Genomic DNA, 22,980 nt, shown 5'->3' with positions numbered 1-22,980 from the left:
TCAAGTTGTCTAGCATCTTACATCTTATTTTTCTCTTGTAACAGTCGGCAGTGATGCATGATAGTCAACTATATCTCTGCCCATGGCTTCGCTTCCATTCCCACTAACTTCTTGAGCTGTCGCTGTACCTGTTCTGGCAATCCCTGACACAGAATGTGGTAAAATACTGCCACTGTTTTCCCCCACTGCTCCCTCATTTACAAAGTCCAGCGTTCCTGAACACTTTGAATATAAGCAAGCAGATCTTCGTCATCTTTCATCTTACGTGCCATAATTGCACCCATATCTGACGTATCAGGATAGTGTACCCTGAGCGCTCTCCAGACATCTGCTTTACAATTATTAAATGGCGCTCCATCATGAGCTGTGTTCTGTGCCGTGACACTAGAATAGCCTGCTCTCGTCCAAATGTCATCAGCCCTTTCCCCAAGAATGGCTGCTAGGAGACCTTTGATGTCCCCTATTGCCAGAGTATTTCCTCCTGTCATCTGTTCTAGCTCATAAATCCATTTACCCACCCCAGCCGTTAAACTGGGGAGCTTACATCTTAAATTATCCTTGTACATCTGTGGCCAGGGAATATACTGAGGTCTGGCCCCTCCTTTCTCCAGTAAAGGGAATTGCGTGAACCCAAATACGCAATCGGCTCCCATCATCTGCCTATCCATTGTGGGGACAATGGTTCCTGATCGCCTGTGACCTCAGCCTGCTCACATACGATGGCGACTCTCCCTTCTCACTATGCGATCGCCCTTTCGGGTGCTCTAGGTATGCTATACGATCTGCCGTCCCATCTTTAGGTTGCTCTAAATCAGACCATCTCACTTCCTGATCTATCTGCAGACATCCCTCGGGACTGAGTGCACTTTCCCCTTCCTCCCCACGGAAGGTTTCTCTACCTTCCTCTGACATATCTAGTCCCCAGCTAGTGTGGCTTTCGTCCCCAGCACCCTTATTTAAAGTCAGCTTATCTAAGGACAAGGCTCTATGTTCGAGACTGAATGGGCTTCCTTCTTTACCCCACGATTGGGAAATTATAGATTGCTCTTCTTTTCCTGTTTCCCAATTCACCTCTTCCTCTCAAATCCTGATAGGCTTTATCGATCCTATCTCCGATACTCCCTATGTCGAAGTTCTCATCTAATATAACTTTAGATGGCCCTGAATTTGCTCTCTGTGATGCGAAGAACTCCTCTAGGTTTATCCTAGGTGGTCCTGCCGTTGTTCCCTGTGACAGGAGGAACTTTTCTATATGGCTCCATTATATTACTGGACTCGTTTCCATGAACTCTCTCTGAATGCGATCAATGTCGTGCTCCTTTTGTCTCCTTTTTCTGTCTAATTCTCTTCGCCTTCTCGCTTCCTGTCTAACCGTTTCCTCTTCTTGTCTTTTCTCTTCCCTTCTTTCATTCGCTCTACGTTCTTCTTCCCTTCGTCTTTGCATTCTTTAATCCCTTCCTTTTTGCGCTTCCTCTTCTCTCTTCTTTTCTTGCCTATCTCGTTCTTTGATTGTTCTGCCTGTTGTCATACTTCCTTTGTTCCTCTGCCCTTTCTTCCTTCTTTTGCTGCTCCTCCTGATACATCTGTTCTCGCCTCCGTCTGCTCTCTCTGATGTTCGTCTTCTTTCAATCTTTTCTCTCATTCCCTGTCTTTTGTATCCTGTTCGTCTTGATCTTCCCTTTGCCTTTGATACTTTTCCCATCCAGCTTGAGCAATATCTGTCCACCCATCCATTCATTCTGCATGAGCGTTACCTCGTCAGCTTTATCCTTTTCTCCTTTCCATCTATTAATCTCTTGTTTTACGTCTGCGGATATTTTTGGTCGTTCACTTTTCTCCTCTTTATTTTGTAAGACCTTAAAGGTCTCCTCCTTTCTTTTAGTCTCTTTCAGACTATCGTCACAGCTATAAGTAGGTGGTTCATATATTGGATTACTATATCCTGTCGCTATCTTTAGTTCCCTTAATGGATACAATTCTACATCTTCTGTACTATCGCTGTTCATTTCAGGCGGGGTAAGGGGAGCAAAAGGCTCACCACCTTCCTCCCTACTCTGATTAAGCATCCAATCCTCAGGAGGCAGGTCATAAAATAGCTAACCTCTTTTCCAATTTCTTCCCTGTATACGCAGCGTGCAAGTATGTGGTCATGTGTTGCAAAACCGCTTTTGACAGCGATCCCCCTTGTGGCCATGGCATGAACATTTTGTCTGCTGTACCCTTTACCCACTCTGCACTATACTCCAGGTGCTGGAGGGTTGGACTTGACCATACCTCCCCACCGAATTAGCCCAACATCCATCATCACTCCTACTGTCTGCCATTCAATTAGTCCTTTGAACTCTGCCTTGAAAAGGATCACTGTGCCTGAGAATAAAAGGGAGCAAGAGCATGGTCTTCTCTTCTGGTCTCGGTGTAGCTTGCCCAAAGTCTATTTTCATTTGACCATGTGACAGGAGACCACATTTTGAGCTCCTTCTTTGCATTTAACACTATTAAATGAATAAAAATTGGCACTTCTAGTGTTTTTCCATTACACCTCGACAGGAGCCTGTCTTGCGTCTCACGTTCATTCCGTCTCCTCGAATTGATAACCAGTTTCTTGGCTGCCCCAACACTAGACAATGGGCCAGACAAGCCTTCCCGAATCTTCCTTCGCCGTCAGCCGTTTTATTCTACTGCGCCACACTTTCTGCCCTTATATTCACGGGGTCCAAGTTTGATAAAATGCGTCGTGGAACATCCAGATTCTATACACACACACTATATATATATATATATATATATATATATATATATATATATATATATATAGCATCGCCTGCAGTCAATTCACTACGTATAGCCAGCCTTATGATTACTTAATCGCCTTGCGTTACTGCATCTGTACAATTATATAACGGTTTTGCATTTTCTTCAGTGCTCTCCGCACATGCAATCTTCATTTTCCTCACGAAATTTTGCTCAATTCTTTACTTCGCCCTCAGATTCTATAAGGTCTATGTACTCTCTTCATTGGCATCTCTTCTGGGTGCATCATTTCTACTTCATGTGACGTCACCCGGCTTCTCTTTTATTCATCTTCACGCTTCTTCCGGAACTTCCTTCAGAAGACTGTCATTTCTTCGTGGGTACATCATATAGGGTTTTCTCAATGGATACCTAGTTTCAAGGACTCTTCGCGGCATAGGTACCATCACTGGAGTTGCGCATGTCGCAATTTGCAGTTTCCAACATATAGGCAAAATGGGGGCGGGACTTCCAGTAGAGGCAATTGGCTCCTCGTCTACACAAGTATACTATACAGATGTACAATGAGAATTCTTTTATAGTTTGGCAGTTTGCAAACACTTAACACTATGTCCACGTCACACATCCTTAAAATTAATATACCTCATAATATTTGAATACATTAATCACCAAAATATTGTCTAACATACATATGATGCCCCAATGTTGCAAGACAACCAAGATCAGGTTATTGCTCCTCGCTACCATCAAAATACTCCAAACCTGATCAGTTTTAATACCTGCAATTGAGTAATGAACCTCCCAAATATATCAATTCTCAATTGATCTAATTTTAGGCATTCAATATATAAATGTCATGATCCTACCCGCTAGGCCACCCAGCACCGCTGCTTGTACACAGAGACTCCACTTACAGCAGAATTACCATGTTAAAACCGACAAATTGCCCCTGCAGTTTTGGACACATCTAATTTCAGGTTCCATTCCAGGTTTTGCGTTAATCCAGAGGAAGCATTCTGGCATATGTATGCTGTACCAGAGGCGGGGGAGGCATACTAGGGGCATTTTCTTGCAGCAGGCTGCCACAAACTGAAGAAACCTTAATTGCAACCACTGCGGCAGACTACTGAAGCCTGAAGTGGGCTTGGTTGAGTACAGCTGCCCGAGACTGCAATCAACTCCACTCTGTGGGGCTGTGGGATAGGAGGACTTTCATAATCTCACTTTCAACAGTAGCAGTTGTTCAATCAACTGCTTTCATCGGGAGTTCCTGATTTTGTGATTCAATGACCAGTGATTGAACCTTCGTTACCTGAATATCCCGAGTTTGGTTTCTGAGCCCTGCTTTGCAGCACCTTTTCCAATCTGTGGTTACAGCCTGCCAATTTTTTTTTGCGTTTCCTGGAAATCCTGCTTTTGGCTACTCAATCCTGGCTGCTGTAGCTGCTTTGTTGAAGATTCTGTCTTGTTTGTTGTTAAAGACATTCAGTTATATGCCGGTACCTTTGGACTTTCTGCAAACAACCCGATTTCTGTGAGCTTTTCTTCGTCACAGACGTCGCCAGTTTCTGCCAATGCAGTTTTTTCTCTCTGCAATCCCAGTTTCTTGATGTTCTGTCCTGTTATTCACTTGTGCACTGAGTTTCCTAAACCCATGTAATCTCTGACTTTGCAGTGACCTTCTGCCTTGTTTTCGAGTTTACTGAATCCACGTATTTGCTAAATTGGCAGCAATCTGTCTTGTCTGTGACTAATACCTTGTGTTTCCGGATATTCCTAGTATGCTAGGATTCAGAGTTTCTTTTTGCTGTTCTCCTTGCCTACTTTCCTGGTAGTCCCAGATATCTATTTGGATTCTGCAACCCATTAGTACCTCTGTAGCAACATTCCCATGTGCATTCTAAGTTAGTGCTTGTATAGCTTCTGTCTACAATTTCCCCTATGTACTTTTTTTGCTCTATCTATCCTGTACCTGGTTATTTCCATCCTGTACCTGGTTATTTTTATCCACGCTGCTTTCCTCAGGTACTACAGATTGGTTCACTGTTGTGCTTCTGCTCCACACCGTATAACAGTTTGGCCGCTGGATTGGTCTCCCTTAAAATCAAATAAGGGAAAGGCTTCTGTTGCCTTAGTCTAGTCCGTTGGAGTCTTACCTGTCGCAGAATATGGCCTCTAGTTGTACCCTTACACTGAGTACAACAGTTGCTTGCGCACACTTAACTCATCACCATGTGTATGGCGATGTTTAAAGTAGTCTGCTGGTGCCAATCCCAAGGGCCAGTATATTGGTTTGCCTTCACTATCTCCCCTGGTCTCCGATTACAGAAATCTCCTCTCCCTGCTGTTCCTATGACTAGCTGCCTGCCATAGGAATACCAACTCCGATCGAGTTTCTGTTAGAGGCTAAGTGTTATCTCCCAAATTTCCTCTACAGTGCATATTCTGACATGCATCTCTTGCCCTGTGCTCTCAGGCCAGGCTGCTGACAATAGATGGCTCAACGTCTCAATCTCCATACTATTAAACTGTCATCACTTCCTCAAATTCCAAGCCATTTGTGCACAAGTACCTATTACTTCAAAAGTATCCAGTGAATTGAAAACAAAATTGGGTTACAAAAAAGAAAAAAAACATTGAGACGACAAGGGAAAACATTCAATATGGTGCCAAACCAGAAGAGATCAGTAAGACGGTTGCAGAATTCTACTACACTTCGTTTGTCCTGTAATCTTGTCTATGTTATACTACTTCCAGGTTGACATGGTGTGTTTAACCTCACGTTTGCTGGACAGCTGATCTCCAAGTTCCGCCCTTAATGTTTTGAGCCATTGCACAAAAGTTAGCATTCAATTTTAGAAAAGCTATCTGTTGTGGACAGGACCGAGATGCAAATTATTTTTGGAAAAGGCTCAACAAGTATGACCCTTGGATTGGTATAAAGTTCAATTAGAATATTCCAAGGGTTTTAATTAAGCTTGACTGACCTAATCGCACACCATTTTGGGCGTTATGGGCCCTGAAGTCAGAGGAAAAGGCACACATCCAGTGAGGGCGTTTAACAAGGTTAAACGCCCAGAAAAGCCAGAAGTGTAGTCTATAAAGCTATTATAACTGTGCCACTCTTCATAGTATATATAAGTAGCTTGAAGCGGTTTGTACATAAGTCTGCTTGAGTGGTCTCGGGGAATTGGCTGCAGAAACACTATGCTGCTGGTAATCTTGGAATGTCGCCTTCTGAAGAGTCAATGGGCTACATTTATTTAATAATATGCTTATAACATAAAAAGTTTTGCATATCAATCATATAACATCCAAAATCCATCATAAACAAAACATTTTTGTATTAAAACACAAATTCCATTTGATAGCTCAGTTAAAATATCTAAAATAGTCACATAAAATGTCATCATATAAAATATCAAATTCATGTCATGTCCATCGAGTAATCTTTGCCATATATCTAAAATGTTACATTTATACATGTTATTATATTTCATAATATGAGAATTACGTATACAAGTCAGACTTTCACATTCACATAATATGTGATGAGCAGTTTCTAGCGTATCCCGCATAGTCTACAATATCTGATTTCTTTAGGGATACCAGACTTTGCTCCAGGTATGATTAATACATTACATATATTAAATTTGAACTTCAGATACCCCCTGATGGTATTACTATTAGGATATGCATTTTGATTAGAGGGTTTCTTTTCTCTTAGAATTAAATGATCGAGGACGAATCTACTATTTGATTTGGTCGCCAGATTGACTATTCTTTGATCATAATCTAGTTCATTTATCATTGTTTTCATTTTTCTTTTTACTTGACCAATACTCATAAGTAACCAGCTAAACGTATCTTTCCCAATCCATTTGCGGTAATCAGCTTTCGATCTATATAATGTAAAAAATGCAGCATTATTCTCATCGCCTCTAAATTGTTCCATTAGTTTTACTGCAAATGTATCATTATTAAGTCTAGTCAGTTTGACATATAGCATAACAGTCATTAATTGAATGCGGCTATAGACACTATTCATGTTGCATTCCAATAATATGTACTCATATGGGCTATATGAATCAATATGTGAGCTATACTGGTTTGTATAGCGCACAGATTGTCCAATGAGAACCCTCTGGGAACATTGCAAGGGTTCTAATGATAGTTAGATCTACAATGCTCTGGTAGAATTTCTTGGCATTCCCAAACGTATAGCAAGAGTAGCAGAGGCACCCGATTGTCTTGGTCACAGAGCGGAGTATGACATAAACTATGTTTCTCAGTGGAATTTGAGGTACAGGAAAAGAAGGTATTTACCAAGAAGAATGTTCTGGTTGTACTGGTGGGGCGAGGTTGAGGAACAAGGTTACATTGGTTTTTGTCTTGAGTGGAGTCTGTGTTGCAACTAGCAGTGTGCCAATGGACCGAAGGGAATGAGACAAGCCACCTCTTACACAAGTTCTTTTGGTGTAGACAGTGAAACGAAGCCATAGACGCAAGAAATAACCACTTCAGACCCAGAGTGTTCCTGTCTGCCTTCGCACTTTAATGAAATACACATGATATGAACAGTGCAATACGAAAAGCTAGCAAGAATGGAGTGAAAGTGGTAGATAAATGAATGTACATGTGCACCTCATGTTCCTCGATGTGCCTTTTCTGTGCGGTATCTACCTCAGTCTTAGCCCTAGTATCTCCTTTCAATAGGCGATTTGATTCATATCCCTTCTGCAGTGGGGAAACCCCTCCCCGATCTTTCCTACTGAGCTCATGCCAGTGATCACTTCGATACAACGCAGATGTAGCTGCTCGAATCGGGGAGACCTCTTGGTGATCTGCTCAACTTCCTCTGGGCTGGGAGGGCTTCTGGTTAATTTTAGACTCCTACACTTTATAAAGCTTTCTGTATCTTTTTGTTCAGTGATTATGAAATGACCTAGAATCTTCTCGCACAAAAACAACATGGCCAATATCAGGAGACGTTCAAGGCCATTTCAGCTGAAGATTGCAGCAAATAACAAAAACAAAGAAACTTGGCACAGTAGAGCACATTCCATCTCCGTTGGGAACATTGGAGCTGGGCAACAACTGGTTTGCTGAAATGCTCCGGAGGCTGAGAGCAACATTATTTTATTACAGAAGTAGCTAAATAAACACCAAATATTTCACTCATCTTCTTGGTTTTCACATGATGTACCCCTTTTCCCATGTGGCCCTGAACTGTTATATATCCTTTTAGTGGCCATATCACAATAAGACATAGTGGAATCTATTTTCTGCAAGAAATCCTTATATGAGCTGAAGGACCAAAGAAGTTTCAGGAAATGTGGTAGGGGCCATCTCCTTTTCTACAATCTGTCCCCTGAATTTAATAGTTGTTTTAGGACTAAAGCTTGCACTGGAGGCAGACAGACACCAATATGCTTCTTTAGTCCACATCATTGACAAGATGCCTGTGTCTAGCATTTTCTTTGTGTTGTTCCACTTTGCACAGGGGGACATTTACAAGGAGGCAGGATTAAATGCAAGAGCAGATTCAGAAAAATGTTTCTGGTTGTCAGTGTTTTCCTTGAACATTAAAAAAAGACCTTCAAATAATTCATTAAGTTGATATGTGGGCATACAAGCAGAGATAAAATATTACTACTTGTATTCCCACTTACACAATATAACATTGTGCTGATTATTGGATTCTCAATCAAATCGAATGAGTAACAAATAAGATCTTGAGTCATGTCGTGGTTAATTCAGAGATGGCAATGTGTAAAACAAATGCATCCAAATCAAAATATTTTGATATCAATGAGATGAATGACATAAGGGAGTAAAAGAAAATGCATTGAAGGCAGCTCTCGGGGAGATATTATTGTATTCTTGGATCAAGTGAATACAATTGGAACTAATGTAAAATAAGCACTATAACTAGAGGTATTGAAATGAAAAAAAAGCTAAAGTACCCAACTGACCCTTTGTTGAATGGGCCTGGATGCTTTCAGGAGCCTCCTTGTTTACCTGGTCATATCTAGTGCTGATGCACGCGATAATTTAAAGAGATTGTCTGGTTAGTCAAAAGCCTCGACCTTCTGGGAGGCCAGTAAAAGAAGCAAACAGCTAATTGTACACGCTCCTCCTTGGCATGAAAGCATGCAAGCTGAGCGCCTCTTTGGATCAAGGCAATGAAGCACATCGAAAGGATGATGGAGCAGAGGGCCAAACGTGGAAGAGGTGATACTCAGACTACTTGGAAGAAAGGATTGTCTCACACTCACCTTCTCTAAAACACCAGAAAAGTAAAGTAGAGAAAAAGTGCCTGAAGCTTGCTCCATGGTGCGCAGAAGTGATAGCAATCAGAAAAATGCTGCAATTGAAGGGAGCTACAGGGGACAAGAATGCATAGAATCAAGAGGTGCAGTCTTCACGTTCAAATGGCTTTGGAGGAAGGGAGTGAACTGGCCTTTCCTAATGACCAATGAAAATGAAGCGCGAGTTACTTGTCCAAAGCTCCTCAAATGCAACTGTAGTAGCTGATCAATCCATACATTGAGGTTACTCTTGACCAAGCACGATCATTCCAAAACAACTGTGGGGTACAGCAATGGGTCAATACCCTTCCTATGCCAACAATTGGAAACTTTTGTTCACCTACATGCATAAGTTGCCATAGGCCAGGGCCTTTGGTAAACATGTCAAAAACATATTCGGGTAGATACCAATCATGGTAGTTCTGGCTCTCTTCAGCCAGAAATGTAGGGTCAAAGCTTTTATGAAGAATTGGAAACCCTCGGCCATAACACTCATTAAAGGGAGCCTTTACGGAAGACTATTCAACAAGTTCTGGAGCTCTGAACACCATGTCATTCCCCCTTGAGCCAAAAGGATCATGAACGCCATGTACACCCATCCTTTGTAGGATTAGTGGAATGAGGACCAGGTGAAAATGAGTGCACAAAAGCATAGTGCCTATTGCCAAACAAAAAAAAATCCGAGATGAAGAGGGCAAGCTCTGAGTGGATAGTTCCTGAAGCAGAACAGAGGGCAATTGTAGTTCTGGATTGAGGCAAAACTCTACCCAAGACCACCCCTTCTCACAAAAATGGTCTCCGTCATCTACCAAAGAAACTCTCATGTGGGAAGTCGCCATCTGCCAGCACAGGCAGGCACCTAGAATAATGTACACCTTTCCCAAAAGAGAGGTGACAGGGAAGGCAACATGTTCATTCAGTACCACCAGGGGAGAGGGGGCGGAGAAACATGTCACCCCCTCGTTAAGACAATGCCTTGCAGTGATATTGTACATTAATAGCTGCAGGAACGTCCCCTGGATGTTTGTGAGAAGGCAGTCACTGTGACTTTGATTGCCCATAGCTCCAAAAGATTGACGTGATCATCTCTGCTGCTGCTGACTGAGAAACCAGACAGATTGCCTGTCCCAACTAAAAAAGAGAAGCTTTACCACCGGAGTAAGTTGTGTTGATGAAATGGCCATGCACTCACTATATGGCTCCGCACTCACTATATGGCTCACCAGAGCAGATCGTTATGTACCCTGCCAAGAAAAGTAAACAAATGATCCAGATCCAAAGTCTAGACCGCTGCAGCCTCGCCTCAGGTACAATAAAGATACACCAGACTATACAGCCTAGATGGAGGCCTGCAAAATGTTTCTTGAAAACAGAGCCACAGTGACAAATATCTCAAACTACTGTGAGGTGAGATGGCCTTCCCATTGATCTTGCTTAATGGGTAGAGATGTAATTTTTGAAGTTCAAGGAAAAGCTCAAATAGTGAATAAGCTTTCAACCTTCCCATGGGGTGTAAAGCAACCAGTGTTGATGATCCAGCCTTAATAGCCAGCGCACAGTGGGCTGCCCCTACCGCCAGGATCGTGGAAAAGGCATGTGAAGCAGATGCTAGGCCGAATATCTGTAAAGAAATCTGTATAGTTATCTGTAGTCACCCCATAGTGAAATGCACAGGACCTCTATTATAGTTAATTGAGTAGGTTGAAACGCACATCCTGGAGGACAAAAGAAACTGAACATGGATTGAAGAAATTGAACCAAGGTCACAATCTTGAAGGATTGCATGTTTATGAATTTCTTCAGCAGACAGATCCTCATCGGCACACCTGCCCCCTCCTTCTCTCTCTCTGGCTGCCTACACTGGGCCATCTTCCTGCTCCTTCCTGTGAGGCTAAGAACCTTGGTGTCAACTTCGACTCCACCCTCTCCTACTCTCCTCACATCTCCGACCAGAGGCGTTGCTAGGGGGGGCTAAAGGGGCTTTAGCCCCGGGTCTTTTGGTTGTAGCCCCGGATAGAAGCTCAGGGGCTACAACCAAAAGGATATAGCTAGCCCCGAATCCCACCAGTCCCGACATTAGCTTAGCCCCTGATATTTTCCATGCCTAGCAACACCCCTGTCTCCGACGTCTCTAAGAAGTCAAACTATCAGCTGCACCTCCTCAGAAGTATTCTTCCTTTTCTCCTTTCCCCCTGAAGCTCACTGTCTCCAGAGCCCTAGTCCTATCTAGGCTGGACTACTGCAACAGCCTCTCTATAAATCTGCCTGCCTCTACACTTGTCACTCCAGCTCTGAAATCTCTTCATTGGCTCTCTGTAGCTGCATGGATCAAGTTCAAGACCCTGTTCATCGTCCATAAGGCTTTCTGGGGCCTGCGACTGCACTACGTCCCAACTTTGTCTTCCTAACCATCTTCTTTCTCGAGCTCTTTGCTCTTCCACCGCCAACTCTGAGGGTCAGACGCTTCTCCAAGCAGAGGGTGGGGGGCAGATCTCTCTCCTTGGCTGGGGCCTCCCTGCCCCTCTCAAACTTGAGCAGAACCACCTCTGGGTCCGGAAGCAACTTAAGACCTTCCTTTTCGCTTTCTCTCTTCCTCTCCCCTGTTTATGTCCCCGACTGCTCTGTGCACTGGACACCTAGCTGCCCTCTGATCTCGGGCCCAGGCTCCTGCCATGTCCAGTTGCCCTTGAACTGCCTCTGGGCTCCCCCAGCACTTAAGGGTCTGTTATCTGCAATCCTACAGTCCCTTCTCTCTGCACTTATGAGCCAGCCTCTAGCTGCACTTATTGAGTAACCTGCACTTCCCCCTTCCCCTGACTCTTCTCCCCTCCCTCTTCCCCTCACTTGCGCAATCTGAATAACAAGGCTTAGTAAGGAACAAGTTACTTACCTGTAAATGTTGTTCTCCAGCATGGGTCTGGCATGGATTCACATGCTCATGAATATTCCCCGTCGTCAGGCTGGGAATCCTCGGTAAAGAAAAAATCTGTATCAGTTTCGTTTCTGATCTGTCTTTCCTAGTAGTAACCAATCACTGGTCTCTGGGTCATACTGCCCCCAGCCAATGACTGCCCTCTCCCTAAGCCCCGCCTCTGGCAGCCATCCTCAGATTTGGTAGCACGTAAAGTGGCAGTATGACCAAGTGAAGAGCTGCAGAGGGGCAGGAGGGAGGGTTCGCATGTGAATCCATGCCAGACCCATGCGGGAGAACAACAGTTACAGGTAAGTAACTTGTTCCTTCTCCAGCATGGGGTCTGGCATGGATTCACATGCTCATGAATAGAAGAATACATAGCAGTACACACATGCACAACCACAGGAGGTGGCAAAGGCTCAACATTAAGCATTACATCAAAACTCAACATAAAGCATTTCTTACATCCTCAACAGGCACACCTTAAGCAAACAGGTTGCACAGCACTGCTGGGCCGACTCTTGACTCCTCCCTTGAATCCCGGTCGACGCAGTAGAATCTCGTGAAGTTGTGCGTCGACCTCCACGTAGCAGTCCTGCAGATATCCAGCAGGGGCACACCAGGCAAGAACGTCGTGGTAGCAGCGATTGCTCTGGTCGAATGGGCTCTCGGACAGCCGGGCAACGGTCGGTTTGCCAACCGATGACAGTGCATGATGCAGCCGGAGAGCCATCTGGAAATGGAAGCCTTTGAGAGAGCCTTCCCTTGGCTCACAGGTCCAAAGTTCACAAACAGCTGTGATGTCTTCCAAAAACTCTTTGTTCGGTCCACGTAGAACTTCAGCGCTCTAGCTACATCCACAGCGAGTGCAAAGTCCTCTCGGCCGGCGACGAAGGCGACGGGAAGAAAACAGGTAACACCAAGGGCTCGTTCAGTTGGAAGTCCGACGGCACCTTGGCCATGAAGGAGGGGTGCGTCCTCAGCACTACCCTCGTATCGTGAAAGGTCAGGTATGGAGGCTTGCAGGACAGGGCCTGAATCTCTCCCATTCGTTGTGACGAGGTGATGGCCACAAGGAACGCTGTCTTCCACGACAAAATTCAACGGGGCCGAATCCAACGGCTCGAATGGCAGACCCATGAGCCTGGTCAGCACCACATTGAGCTCCCACGCCAGGGCTGGCGCCTTGACCGGCGGGAATGATCAAAACAGTCCTTTCATAAATTCCTTCACCAGGCGATGAGACCACAGGGATGACCGCCCTGTAGTTCTGGTGTATCAGGAAATCGCTGCCAGATGTATCTTGATTGAAGCATGAGATAGTCCAGCTTTGGCTAGCGACAGTAGATATGGTAGCACTTGAGGGGCTGTAATCCTGAGAGGGTTAATCTTCTGTGCACGGTACCAGACCGAGAACCTCTCCCACTTGTGTCCGTAGCACTTAAGAGTTGAGGACGCCCTCGCCTTTGCAAGGACCTCTCTGCAGTCAGCTGGGATATCGTATCCTCCAAACTCTAGTGCTGCAGGAGCCAGGCCTGCAAGTTCAGTCGGTAGTTTGACTGGGGGGGACGCTGACAAGTCCAGAAGGTCCGGTTACCATATCTGTCTCGGCCACTTTGGTGCGACGAGGATCATCCTGCACCGGGAGCTCTTGAGTTGGTTGATGAGCCTGAGCAGCAACGGCAACAGAGGGAACGCATAAAGGAACAGGCCGTCCCAAGGGAACGAGAAAGCATTGCCATTGTTCCCCGGCTGGGGGAACCTGCTGGTGAACCTCTGGCACTTGGAGTTTGCCGCCTTTTGCAACAGGTCTATTTGGGGTTTGCCCCATCGCCGGAAGTGTTGATCCACTTGATCCTAGCGTAGTTCCCACTCGTGGCACGAGCGCAGCTCCCTGCTGAGTGAGTCGGCGATGTTTTTTTTTTATCCCTGCTAGATGAAAAGGTACCAGGAACATTCCCTGGGCAACGGCCCAGTGCCACAGGTCCTGTGCTTCTTTGGACAGGGCTGGGGATCTGGTTCCTCCCTGCTTCCCGATATAGAACATCGTGGTGGTGTCGTCGGTGAAGATCCTCACCACTTTGACCTTGAGGGACGGGAGGAAAGACTTGAGAGCCCAGAACACCGCCCGGAGCTCCAGTATGTTGATGTGGAGCGGCCTCCCCTCCGGGAGCCATAGGCCTCTCGCGTGAAGGTCCCCAGTGTGTGCTCCCCATCCTTCCAGGGAGGCATCCGTTGTCACCGTCACCTGATATGCTGGGGTCTGAAAGTCCGTGCCCGCTGCGAGATGAGCGCGGGTGACCCACCATCTAACAGCTTGGCGGCATACTTCGTTGAGCAAGATCATGTCCTCGAAGCTGCCCGTCGCTTGCATCCAACGGGCGTCAAGAAACTCCTGCAAAGGACGCATCCGAAGCCTGCACAGGCGCACCAGATAGATGCAGGAGGACATCATCCCGAGAAGGGATTTGATGGACCTCACTCTGGCCATGTCCATGGCCAGCAGATGCTGTACCTTGCCCAGGATGGCTTTCGTTCTTTCTTCCGACGGCGAGGCCAATCGCGCCACTGTATCGAGCTTGGCTCCCAGAAACAGTGCGACCTGCGACGGGACCAGGTGGGATTTGGGGAAGTTGATGGAGAATCCCAGGTCCGTGAGCAGCTGGACGGTCTTCGCCGTGTGTTCGACGGCGAGCTCCCTTGTTGTTGCCCGGATGAGCCAATCGTCCAGGTAGGGGTAAACGTGGATCCCCTGCAGGCGCAGCCGCGCCGCCACCGGTGCGAGGCACTTGGTGAACACCCTGGGGGCCGACTTCAGTCCGAACGGGAGGGCCTTGAACTGGTAGTGCCGCCCTTGGACCACAAACCTGAGGAACTTTCAGTGCCTTTTTAGAATGGGGATATGAAAGTACGCATCCTCCAAATCCAACGACGATAGGAAGTCGCCTTCCTCCAGCTGTCCCAGCACGTGCTGGAGGGTGACCATCCGGAACTTCTGTGCCTTGATGTACTTGTTCAGTCGACGCAGGTCCAGGATGGGGTGCCATCCGTCTGTCTTTTACTCAAACTCCGGAGCCCTGAAGCCTCTTTGAGACAAGCTCGATGGCACCTTTTTTGAGCATCGCCTTTACTTCCAACAGTAGTTGAGGGACGTGGTTTTCCTTCCTGGCCACGGGTGGAATGCAGGGTCACTTCTTTAGGAATTAAGAGTGCGTGCCCCTGAGCCAGGGCATCGAGCACCCAACGGTCAGTGGAGATGGATTTCCACACACTGACGAACCTCGTCAGCCGGCCTCCCACCGGGGTGCTTCAGTGGGGGCCCGACACCATGGCCGGTTCAGTCTTGCTTGGCCGCCGCCTTGCCGCCTTGGCCTCCTTGGTGACGACTGCGAGGTCCTCCTGACTTGCCTCGTCCCCTGTAAGCTTCTGGCGACGAGGAGCGGGCCGCTTGACGGTACGTTGAGGAGCCGCCGCCGAATCCCTTGGAGGCACCTTGCTTGCCTCCGGAGTTCCGAAAAGGCAGACGTCGTTGTTGAACTCCCAAGGCCCGAGCCGTCTCCATGTCGGTCTTGATGGCCTGAACGGACTCATCCACTGTCTTCCCAAACAGGTTGTTCCCGTCAAAGGGCATGTCCAAAACCTTGGCCTGTACATCCTGGTGGAAATCCGTCGCCTTGAGCCACCCCCGCCGAAGGCAAACACCGTTGCCCAAATGGCGGAAACCGACGAGATGACTCATCGTCCCATGGTATCCGGCTTCTTTCCCTCGCCGTCCGGCGGGGAAGTAGAGGTCGAGGCCGATGCCCACCCCCCGCTTTCTTCTTGGCCGCTGCTGAAACGACCGAATCCGGGGCCGGTTGCGCTTTAAGGCACAAAGGGGTGGCGTTGGGTACCCGGTACTTCTTCTCGTACCGGTCCCTCTTAGCAGGAGTCGTGGACGGGTTCTTGAGGAGGGCAAGTCCCTCGTCCCAGATGTCATCCAACAACGGCACCGCAAGGACCGTTTTCCTTTTGGCCTCACGCCGTTGGTAGCCTTCCTCCTCCTCTTCGGGGCAGAGCTGAAAAAGCTTGGATGCCCTGGCGATCATGGCGTGAAACGAGCCAATTTCGTCAGGAGGAGACGCTTGAGTAATCGGCGACGGGAGATCAGTCCCGTCGTCACCACCGTCATCATCCATCCCCGTCGTGGCCGTATCCGTCCCCGTGTCCTCCCTTGGGGTCGGGGAAGGGGACAAAGGCTGAGAGGGCCATGAGGGCTAAGAAGGCAGGGTTGGATGGATCCTTCTCCTCTTGTTAAGGGGGCTTCCCGACGGACTCGTCTGTCGGGTCGTCCGTCGGAGGCAAGGGCAACCTGGTCCTCATCTCCGTGCAGAAGGCCTGGATTGCTGTCAAAATGGCCGCCGGGTTGTCTTGTGGCCCGGGCTGCGACGGACGTGACGGTTGCTCCTCCTCTACCGGAGCCTCGTCGTCAACCTCGCTCTCGTCGTCCCCCTCATCGGGATCCCTCCCGTAGGGACGGGCCTCCTCTATGACTTCGACCAGTTCCTCCTCGGAGGTCGTGTCCGTTTAGGCCACTGCCCCCCCCCCTCTTTTTCCACAGGGGTCTTCATGGGGGTCATCTCGATGGGCTTAAAAGAGGCTTCCCTCAGCGGGGGTATGTAGACTGCACAGGCTTCCCCCATGGCTGTAGCGATACCCTCAATAGAGGCCTTGGCCGGGTGAATCAAGGCCTTCACCACCTTTGGCGCGCTTGAGACCTTCACCTTAGGGGGACGGTCACCGCCTCGTACCCCTTCGCCCGGTTCCTTCGAGATCGACCGGGGCCTCTCCAGAAGCTTAGCGGGTTCTCGGACTTTCTCTTCCCCGAGCCATAGCGTTGGCTCGCGGTTCATGGCGTCGGTGAAGGTGCGCCTTGCCTGGCAGCCGAGGAGCCCGACCGTTCAGCGCACCCGGTGCCCGTGGACTCGTGGTACTTTGCCTTCTGTTGGGCCCCCCTTGCCGGGGCGCCCTCACAGGACTTAGAAGACCGCTCGGGTTTCTTCTTCTCACCTGCTGGGCTCTTGCTTTCCAACCAGTTGGCGAGACGGGTCCGACGGTCCCTCATGGTTCCGTTATGTTCATGCAAAACACAGTCCTTCTCCACGTGGGATTTGTCTTCATGAAGGCAGTAGAGGCACTTCGAGTGCTTGTCCTCCTTGAACAGGTTCTGTAGGTTGCATCCAGGGCAGTTTCTGAACAGCTTGCCCGGTGTCGAGCTTCCTTTCTCCTGGGCCATGTCCACGAGGTAGGCCTCAGAAACTTCTGGAATCCTCCAAGAAGTGTAGTTCGATGAAAACTTCACCCTTGAGGGGCGTAGAAGATTCCAAAACGGGTCCCCGTTGATCGGAAGTAGAAGCGGTGGAGCTTGAGGCTCTATTTAACCGAAAAATGAGATAAATCTCTTTGAAAAAGCGCGAAACGCAGACAAAGCTCGAGAGCTATAGCACGAGGACTCCCAACACTTGAACGTGCGGTTAAAATCTGAGGATGGCTGCCAGAGGCGGGGCTTAGGGAGAGGGCAGTCATTGGCTGGGGGCAGTATGACCCAGAGACCAGTGATTGGTTACTACTAGGAAAGACAGATCAGAAACGAAACTGATACTGATTTTTTCTTTACCGAGGATTCCCAGCCTGACGACGGGGAATATTCATGAGCATGTGAATCAATGCCAGACCCCATGCTGGAGAAGATCGTTGTTTTGTCCTCCCGTTGTTTACCCCTCCTTGTCTTGTCACACCCAGTAACTCTTGTGTGCAGGCATGTTATAAATGCCTTATCATATAATATAGGCTCCTTTTCTTGGGGCTGAGGACACATTAAATACCCAGACCTTTCTGTGCTCCTGAATTGGAATTGGTACAATGACACATTGCTGAAGAAGCTCTGCTAACCCCTGGACCAAAATGTCATCCTGAGTGCAGGTAGGAGGACTTTGTATAATGGGAGATAGTAGCCAGACTAAACTATCTTCAGGAACCACTGCCCTGAGGCAAACTCCTCCAATCAACTCGGAAACATTTGAAAAAGCTGCCTCCACATGTGACCCATTACTAACATTCCTCATTAAAAAGGCTTAGGGGTGAATGGGCCAAGGGCATGGAAAGAAAACATCCATCAATAGAACCATTGCACGTGCTTGCGTCAAAGCATTGTTGCTGGGCCAGCTACTGCTGCTCACAATGTGGGACTGTCATAAAAGGGAGAAGGATCTGAAGGGTGAGATTTCTGTATATCCAGAGCGAAGAACCCCAGAGGATTATCTAGCTACTGAAAGAACATTCCACTTGATCACAAAGCTGTTACTGTCAGCATGCAATTCCTGCTCGTCAGATTTTACTCTCATAGATTTATTCCAAGACTCCATTTATGCCTTGTTTGTTATCTCAGAGTCTGTATCTCTGATGAGTTTATAAATTACTGATGAGACTCCCTGCCACATCCCCTCTTGGTGAATATACAATTCAATCACAATTTAGGATCTAGTAAACACAGGTTTATTGATGGTTTTACAAGTGAAACCTTTCACTTACCTAAGAACTGGTTGGGGTGGCAAATACATTCTTAAAGGGCTGCTGCGCTCACCTGCCCACAATCAAATGTAATATTTTAGCCATCAGTTCCTTCTTCCTGCCAGTCATCAAGAAACCTATAAAACTGACAACTTACACAGTGTAGCAGAAATAGCATTTGTTAAGAAATCTGCAGGGTAAAGGGAATGGATACTCCAAGAAATGTCATGCTGTGAATGGCAACAGATGTGACTGGGGCTGGTCATGTATAGTGAATCATCATCGAGCAGGAACACAAACAGAATGAACAGAGCATGGGCAAAGACAGCTTTTAAAAAGGATAAGTGTAATGTTGCTGCTCATGGAATGCATTGTAGTAGATAAAGGAATTATTTACAATTGGCAAACAATGCATTATAAGCTTTTTAAAAAAAAGAATACAACAACGCTGCATTAACAGAGCGAACTTCGTTCACCTGATGGAAGTAAGGATGTAAGTTTTAAGAAATTCATTAACATTTCAGAACAAATAGCTTACTCAACATTCCTATAAATGCATAAATATATGCACAATTCAGCGATATGTTATTTTTACCCATCATTGACTGGTTGATTGCTTAGAAATAAAACAAGGAAAAAAACAAATCCCAATGCAAAATAAATCAGTAAAAAAAAGTTTTTATTTTCATATAAAAGTGCCAAAATATTCACCAACATTGTATTCTATTTCAACAACCGGGATACCCTAGTAATCAAAACTGCAAGCATTGTTCACATTATTTAAACCCAAGTTCTTTCACACATTCCCGCAGTAGCCAGAGTCCCTAGAAAGTGGAAAGTTTGCATTTCGATTGGCGGCTGTAGTCCAAATGTCCAAGTTCATGTAAGCATTAAATGGATTAAACCTAGGAGAATATTCCTGCTTGCACATTACAGCCTGGTTCTCAACATGCTCTGCATGTGGAGTGGTGGGGCTGATTGGGCAATAGCCATCGTACATGTCGTTCTGTGGTGCCCAGATGGAGCCAAAGAGCCCAGACATCGGTGACAAGCTTCTAGTGCTAGAGAGGTAGGGCTGTAATAAAAAAGAAAAAAAGCTCTGGTCAAACGACAGTACAATTGTGTATCCAATGCAGGTAATCTGTGCTTTTGTCAACCATGCATCTCGTTTACTTTTAGTTCGGCTCCTGTTGGTCGTACGATCAACAAAGTATGTGTATGTTGTTAGGAGAGGGTTGGGTAGGAGGGAAAAGATGGGAGCCACAATTAAAACAAAAACAAACATAAAACCAACAGAAGTGAAACTAAGGTGAGTAGTTGATAAAAATACATAGCCATGCATTACAGACACTGCAATGGTGCTCAGCACTGCATTTATTTTAAAAGATGTTTCACACCTTCACATTTTCACTAAAGATGCTATATTCTCTGCACAGGCTACCACCATCTTGATTTTGTTCAGTTTAAAGGACTCAATGAGCCATCTTGGATTACAAAACTCTTATAGCTATTGAGTATGCAAGTAATCACCCAATTGTAAAGAGGTCTCATCAGCCAGGAGGAAAGATAGGTTGAGTGAAAGAGGAGCATAGCTTCCATTAAACTTTTACTCAGTTCCATAATAATTGCACAGAGTTCTACTAACCAAGTAGAACGCAAAGAGCTGCCAACTAGGAGTGGAGAAGCCCAGGCAAAGGACTCTGTAATCAACTTCACAAATACAGAATCTGCTCAAATAGTATTGGCAATGCAACATGTTAACTCTAGAAGCACAGGCTTACCTTAGAGTTACACTTGACTACGTTTCTGATCCATCTGACTGTGCAAGCATGAATGCCACTTATGAAGGGCCAGATGCAAACTCAAACTAATTATAAAAGCCAACTGTAAACGGCTGGTTGTTTCAAGACTTAAAGGAATGGTTCACCCACATTTTTTTATTTCAAAAATAGATAGGCAATATTAAAAAAAAACGATTGCCATTTTTTTTTTCTCGAAGTCCCTATGCAAAATTTTGAGCAATTCAAGCTCAAAATTTGCAAAAGCAAGCACATGGACGCATTCTTTTTTTTTTTTTTTTTAAATAAGCACTAGCTGCGGGCTCCTCCAGCCCGGAAAACTTAGAAAAAAAAACGCAGCTAGTGTTTATTTTTATTTAAAAAATAGCACTTACCGAGATGCAGCTGCAGCTTTTCTGCCTGTAGTCTCCGGTCCCCATCTTCCGCGTACAGCACCAATGAAGGAAAAGCCACCCAGTGGTAGCTTTGGTTTACTACAGTTGGCTGGCTTTTCCTTCATTAGAGCCGCAAAAGCCAAAGCGAGCACAGCGACGGACATCCATTTCACAAAATGGATGCCCCCATGTGCTTTCTTTGAGCTTGAATTGCTCAAAATTTTACATAGGGACTTCGAAAAAAAAAAATGGCAATCGTTTTTTTTTTTAATATTGCCTACCTATTTTTTAAATAAAATTTTTTGGGCGAACCATTCCTTTAATTGGCTTGAATATGCAACATGCTCTGTTGGGGTTATACCCCTGGCTAGGTGGTCTGTGTGACCAAAGGGAAATATACAAAGGGTATGTATCACATAGCCTGGGAAGAAGTATTACTGGTCCAAGAACAGCTTTTTTACCAGTCTGCCGACAAATGTGGAGCAGAACGCAGTTGTGGACATACCTTGAGAGGCACAGCCATCAAGGTTCGGAAATGGAGCTTGGCACATGTTGGTGCCAGTCTATTTCTCACATGTTTGCTCCAGAGTTAATAAGGCCACATTTAGAGGTTGTGCTCTGGGATTTCACTTGGAAATCTCTACTCCCGTTGTTTTAGTTTCAAAATGTTGTTTTACGATCTGCAATGGTATTTCATCCAGTGCGATTTTCAGCATTGCAGTGATGCTGGCCTTTGCTCTCCCCCACCCCCAACCTTCAGCTCATCTTCAAATCTGTCAATGGTCTTATTTACTGTTGGCCCATCAAACTTTTCTATACATCTGGTTCACCATTTTCATGCCCTCACCTTAACCCTTCCAATCACACCAAGCTAGTATCTAAGCCCTATTGATTTCCGCATTGACCTCCTTTTTAACCCGCCTCCCAATTAGAGCCACTCCTTTTTTTTGCCATTATGTTCACCTCAGGCCCGCTCGGCTCTCATTCTGTAACTTCCTAATGCTTTTGTTTCTCATCCCACAACATTAAAGTCGGTTTTACATATTTCATTTGAAAAGTTTCTGCTCATATCTGACCCTCTTCTGGTAGCTAGCACCTTTGCCCCATCTCTTTCTCGTTATCTTTTTTGGCAAACTTTCACTGCACACTGCTTATTAGGGCAAAGAGGAGGTCGGCTTATACAAACAGGAGAGCATAGAAAAAGCAACGGGAGCTCATAGCTTCTCTCCCTACCAGAAATCTGTGGCCAGTTAAGAATTACTTACCTCTCTGTAATGTTCCCCCCAGGAATTCCTCATCTTCTGACATCTATCTCCCAGCGCAGCTGCTCTTCGGAAAAAGTTCTGCCGTCAAGAGGGCACGTGTAGCTCCACGTAAGCTCCTCCTGGCGAGCTGAACATGATGTTGTGCCAGTATGGTGCAGTGACCTTAGTTCCACTCTTTTTCCCCCGTAGCATTCAAACACTGAGGAATCGCAGAGCCAAAGTATACTAGCTATCCGCCAAGAGGGACATGAACAAAGGGGAGGGTGGGAGGGAGGGCGCGGGGGGGGGGGGTCTAGATTAGGAATCGGTACGAAGAACATCCAACAGGAAAAACATTACTAAGAGTTAAGTAATTTGTTCTTCTAAATAATTCTTCCCTCCTGTCATTCCTCATATTTAATAAACTCCCCAAAGCAGACGATAGACCTGGAGGAGGTAGGATAGCAAGGACAAAACCAGAAAACTCTGAAGGACAACCCAGCCAAAATAAGCATCTTAACTAGACTGAGAATCCAAGCAGTGGTGTTTAGCAAACATGTACTATAAAGCTCATGTATAAGCCTGGCAAATGACCAGAACAGGGACTCCATGCTTCAGAGCTCAATTGGCAGCCAGACCTCTGGTGGAATGTGCCTGAGACCTTCAAGTACATTCTTACCAGCAAGATTACAGCATTCCGAGATACAGAGGCCGATCCACCTCGACACTGTCTATTTGGTCACAGCCCTGCCAGCATGAATACCAGCATATCTAACAAAAGTGCTGGTCATCTTTCCTGGCCTCTGTCTTCGAGTAGTAGTGGAGTGTCCGCAACTGGTCCAGTCACTGCAATCCTTCCTCTGACTTGGAAGGGTGGGGTGGAGGCAAATAGACAGTGATATTGATCTTTTTACATAGATGGAAATCGGAGACCACTTTCAAGAGGAAGGATGGCCTCACTGTCAACATCACCTTCTCCTTAGAGGAAACTAAGTAGGGAGCTATAGCTGGCGCTTGGAGCTCACTCATCCATCTAGC

At 46.3% G+C, this 22,980-nt stretch overlaps 1 protein-coding gene across 2 annotated transcripts in view; it reads right to left on the bottom strand.

Annotated features, from left to right (window-relative positions):
* Window positions 1-19,187: 19,187 nt before the first annotated feature.
* TMEM131L (transmembrane 131 like) overlaps window positions 19,188-22,980 on the bottom strand; it is a 909,664-nt gene continuing 905,871 nt past the window's right edge. For both annotated transcript variants that reach the window (XM_069631301.1, XM_069631300.1), the window contains exon 35: window positions 19,188-19,600. In XM_069631301.1, coding sequence (XP_069487402.1) covers window positions 19,322-19,600 — 279 coding nt within the window. In that variant the 3' untranslated portion in view covers window positions 19,188-19,321. The remainder of the gene's footprint in view (window positions 19,601-22,980) is intronic.

The sequence above is a fragment of the Ambystoma mexicanum genome, chromosome 6q (assembly GCF_040938575.1).
Source record: "Ambystoma mexicanum isolate Mex_15411 chromosome 6q, UKY_AmexF1_1, whole genome shotgun sequence".
In the NCBI taxonomy this organism is placed as follows: domain Eukaryota; kingdom Metazoa; phylum Chordata; class Amphibia; order Caudata; family Ambystomatidae; genus Ambystoma; species Ambystoma mexicanum.
This window is presented reverse-complemented; position numbering and strand designations above follow the sequence as displayed.